Consider the following 4,290-nt stretch of genomic DNA (forward strand, 5'->3'; position numbering starts at 1 on the left):
CCGTACGAACATATGACGGACGACAAAAAGGCCCGGGTCCGACTTACCAAGAAGGTGACGAAGACCGGCAACCGTCGAAGAACAAAAGAAAGCCATCAACTCCATGAAGCTCGGTGACAAACTCTAACCGATGAGCAGCGACAAGTTCTACGGGACATCGCATGGAGTATCGGCTTGTATTTCCAACCTCAAACGACCCTACGGTGACGTCAAGGGAGTCACCACGTCATCGACGTCCAAGGTGCAAAGCCTATAAAAGAACCAACTAGAACCAGTTGGAAGGGTCGCGAGTTCATCTCCAAACACGTCCAAGAGATGCTGACCAAGAGTGATCGAACCCTCCGACGCAGCATGGAGCTTCCCGTGGTCTGGCAGCCAAGAAAAACCCGGACGGCTCCGTCGGAACCAGGTTCTGCATCAACTACATTAAGTTGAATGCAGTAACCAAGAAGAACAACTACCCTCCGAACCCGGATGAACTACTGGACAAGTGCGCCGGGATGGAATATTACGGCAAGGTAGATTGCCAATCGGTTTTGGCAGATCCCAATGGACGAAGCCTCGAAGGACATGACAACCTTCGTTACGCCAGAAGGCATGTACAGGTTTAACCGGATGCCGTTCGGGAGCTGTAATGGACCGCAACCTCCAGATGCATGTCGATAAGATAACTGCAAAAGCCCGCAAGAAAGGTGTTTTGCGTACATCGATACATATCTTCTTTCGGCCGGACCTTTGAAGAATTCAAGGAAGCCTTCCGAGCCACCCTGGACTGCCTACTTGAGGCCGGGTTCACCATCAAACCCTCGAAGTGCGAGGTTGGAACGGATAAGTTACCCTTCCTCGGACATGTCCTCAGCAAAGCCGGAGTCCAGACCGACGAAGAAAAAGTAGCGGCTATTGCTCAACACCAACCCCCGCGAAAAGAACGCCAATTGCGGTCGTTCCTCGGGTTGGCCAACTACTATCGGAAGTTCATCCGCAACTATGCCCAACGGACATCGAAGATGTATGAACTCCTTCGGAAGACTAATTCCATCCGGACAGACTGGACGGACGACCATACAGCGGAGTTCAACGGCATCAAAGAGGCTCTAACCACAGCCCCGGTACTCGCAAGTTCGACCCGACCAAGAAGACGGTAATCGAATGCGATGCCAGTGGAGCCGGACTTGGCGCGGTGTTGTCAGAAGACCACCCGTAGCATTTGCCAGCCGAGTTCTCCATGGAGCCGAAGAACTACGGAGTCACCGAATGGGAATGCCTAGCCGTAGTTTGGGCCGTCCAGAAGTTTAAACACTTCATTGACCACGGACCCTTCACCGTCAGAACGGATCACCGAGCCTTACAGAACCTGATGCGCTGTGAGTCCAATAGACCCGGCATCAACCCCGGTTAACACGGTGGGCTTTGGCTCTGCAAGGCAAGGACATCACCATCGAGTACAAACCTGGAGTCTTCTGCGACAATGCGGATGCTCTGTCTCGGTGGCCCCTTGAACGACCGACGATAACGACCCCCATGAAGAATTGGACCAGGTACCCAACTTTGAGGACTTCAAGGATGAGATCAAAATAAGGTCTCTCCGGGTAACGACACGAAATCAAGGAAAAGAGCCGAAGACATCCGGACCTCATACTCGAGCCCGGAGGCTGGACGGACGAGGCTAAAATAAGGTCTCTCCGAGCGGCAGCTGAATGGAGGCAGACCACAAATATGCGTCGCCCCGTTCCAAAAGCAACCCGCTGCCTGGATGTAGGGTCATCTCGGACTGGAACGACTTGTCCATCCCATACGTACGGGTAATCAACGTAGTCGTACCGGACGACCCGGGCTCACAAGGCGAGTCGAGGGTCGGAACCGCAAAGGTACGGACTACCGAGGTTAATGGACCGGAGGCTCCGGGTTCACAAGGCGAACCCGAGGACGAAGAAGAGAAGCCGATGGAGTCCAACAAGGAGTTACGCAGACTGCAACTCCGGGACCCTCACCTCCGGAAAGAAGATCGATGAGCTGGAAAACCAGGACCAGCTGGACCATAAGTCCCCATTGTTGGAACATTACCAGATGAGCGGAGGTCTATTGTACCGGCTGACCACCCACAACACCAAGTTGGAACGACGGTTCGTGGTCCCGCTCTTCATGCGAAAAGGCATCATCCGAGCACTTCACGACGGAAAAACCGGCAACCACTTCGGCCGCGTGAAGACACTGGAGGCAGCGAAGCTTCGGTACTACTGGGACCGGATGCTATCCGACATCCATGACTACGTGGATAACTGCCCCCGGTGTACCTTGGTGAACAAGCCTCGGACCAAACCACCCGGTAAACTCCAGAAGATGGAGGTCGGTGAACCATGGTTCCGAATCTACGCGGACTTTAAAGGACCCCTACCTCGGACTGAGTCGAAAGGATACCAATACATCGCGGTCGTTACCGACCAGTTCACCAAGTTCACCATAGCCCGAGCGACCAAGACTAACTCGGCAAAGGAGTTCGAAAAGTTCTTCGTGGAGGATGTCGTCTTAAAATACGGCATGCCGACCCACCTTCACACCGACCAAGGATCCCATTTCACGGCTAAGACCTTCGCCAAAGTGGCCAGGATCTTCGGGATCGAGCATACCTTCGGAACAGCCTACCACCCAGAGGGTCAAGGCCAAGTCGAACGTTCCATGCAGACGATATGGGATGGAATTCGGAAGGAATGCGACGCCAAGGATGGTCACCGATGGCACCGGAACCTACAGTACGTAGTATGCGGAATCAACCGAGCCAAACATGCGACCACCGGGTTCTCACCCTACTACATGCTGTACGGACGTGAGATGACCATACCCCAGGACGTCATCACCGGAACCAACGCACCGGAACACTACACCGACAAGGAACAATACATCAGAAGGATGAAGGAACGGCTCCAGAGGGCTCACGACATCGCGAAGACGAACATCGACGAAGCCTTCCAGAAAGCAGCCGAACTCTACAATAAGAAGAAATCCGTACCGGACTTCCAGAAGAGGGACCTCGTCCTGGTAGAGTATCCCAATAAGGATCCTACCAGGAAGGAACGGTACGATGGAGTATGGACGGTACTCAACTATAAAGGACCCAACAACCTTTGGCTCCGCAACGTCGAAACCGGAAAGGAAGATGTTGTCGCCGTGGATAGATGTAAGCATCATCCAAGCAACAAGCGTCGGCGGATTACCCGATCGTACAGCCAGAAGAAAGCCGAGGTAACCCCGGGTAACAACCTTGCAACGGTGCCGTACCCCCATGTGGGTCAGCCCGCTCGCAATACCCGGGCCCGAAAGGCTAACTCAGCCGAAGATAAGCCGAAGGAACCGGCAAAGGAGCCTCAGAAACCGGACTTAACGTCGGTTCAGGACCCCAATAAGGGTCCGTCCGACAAACTAAGTCCGAGGAACCTCCCAAACCCAAGGAAAACGTGGCCGACCGAGGAAGAAGCCTCCGTCGGACTTCGAGACACCAGCCCTGCAGGAATTGCAGAAGCAGGCTGTGATAGAGGATGAACCCGAGGCCGTCCCGGAGAAGCCTAAGGACTTAGCCGGATCATCCGAGGCTGACCCGAAGAAGTCAGCGGACTTAGCCGCAAAACCCGAGGCTACCTTAACCAAGCCTAAGGAGCCTAAGGCACCGAAGGAGAAGCCGGCAAAAGCGAAGAAACCGGTGAAGAAGCGACCTGACACACCGGTCCCGGCAGTTTCAACCGATAAGGCGGTTGAACCCCCGGCTCCAAAGCGGAAGTACGGGACGGTTAAGAAGCCTAAGTTAACGGCTCAGGAGGTACTTGAAGAAGCTCAAGTGGCCGAAGATGAAGCACACAAGGATATCCTCGACAGGATTGCTGAAGGACGGGCAGAACCGGTCAAATCGGCCAAACCAACAAAGAAGCCCAAAACATCAAAACCCACCACACCACAAACATAGGGCCATAGTTAACCTAGAATAAGTTAGGGCTTAGCTAGGACATAGTTAAGAATGGACCTTTGGTGTCGGAATGGGACCTCTTCAGTTGTGCATGGAATCTTCAGTTGAACTTATTTGGCCTTATCAGAATGCTAACGAGCCGTATCTCCTTTATCCCAATAGCCTCTCATAACGATGTCTGACCGACGACGAGACCCTCCGTCGAGTGGATCGAACAGCAGCCGACGCGACAACCGACGATCTCAGCCGTACCCGCACGACCGATCGGGCTCCCGAGCTGAAACGCGTTCGGCCACCCAAACCCCAATCCCACAGGTAACAAATCCGCATGCGAA

At 53.9% G+C, this 4,290-nt stretch overlaps 1 protein-coding gene across 1 annotated transcript; it reads left to right on the forward strand.

The window, feature by feature from the left end:
* Nucleotides 1-634: 634 nt before the first annotated feature.
* On the forward strand, nt 635-3,955 carry LOC129591444 (uncharacterized protein K02A2.6-like). Its single transcript, XM_055487103.1, has 4 exons — nt 635-692; nt 742-1,119; nt 1,970-3,403; nt 3,447-3,955. Exons 1-4 carry the CDS (start codon nt 635-637, stop codon nt 3,953-3,955), a joined length of 2,379 nt encoding a protein of 792 aa, XP_055343078.1.
* Nucleotides 3,956-4,290: the final 335 nt, after the last annotated feature.

This window comes from Paramacrobiotus metropolitanus, unplaced genomic scaffold (assembly GCF_019649055.1).
Source record: "Paramacrobiotus metropolitanus isolate TYO unplaced genomic scaffold, Prichtersi_v1.0 Parri_scaffold0000046, whole genome shotgun sequence".
In the NCBI taxonomy this organism is placed as follows: Eukaryota; Metazoa; Tardigrada; class Eutardigrada; order Parachela; family Macrobiotidae; genus Paramacrobiotus; species Paramacrobiotus metropolitanus.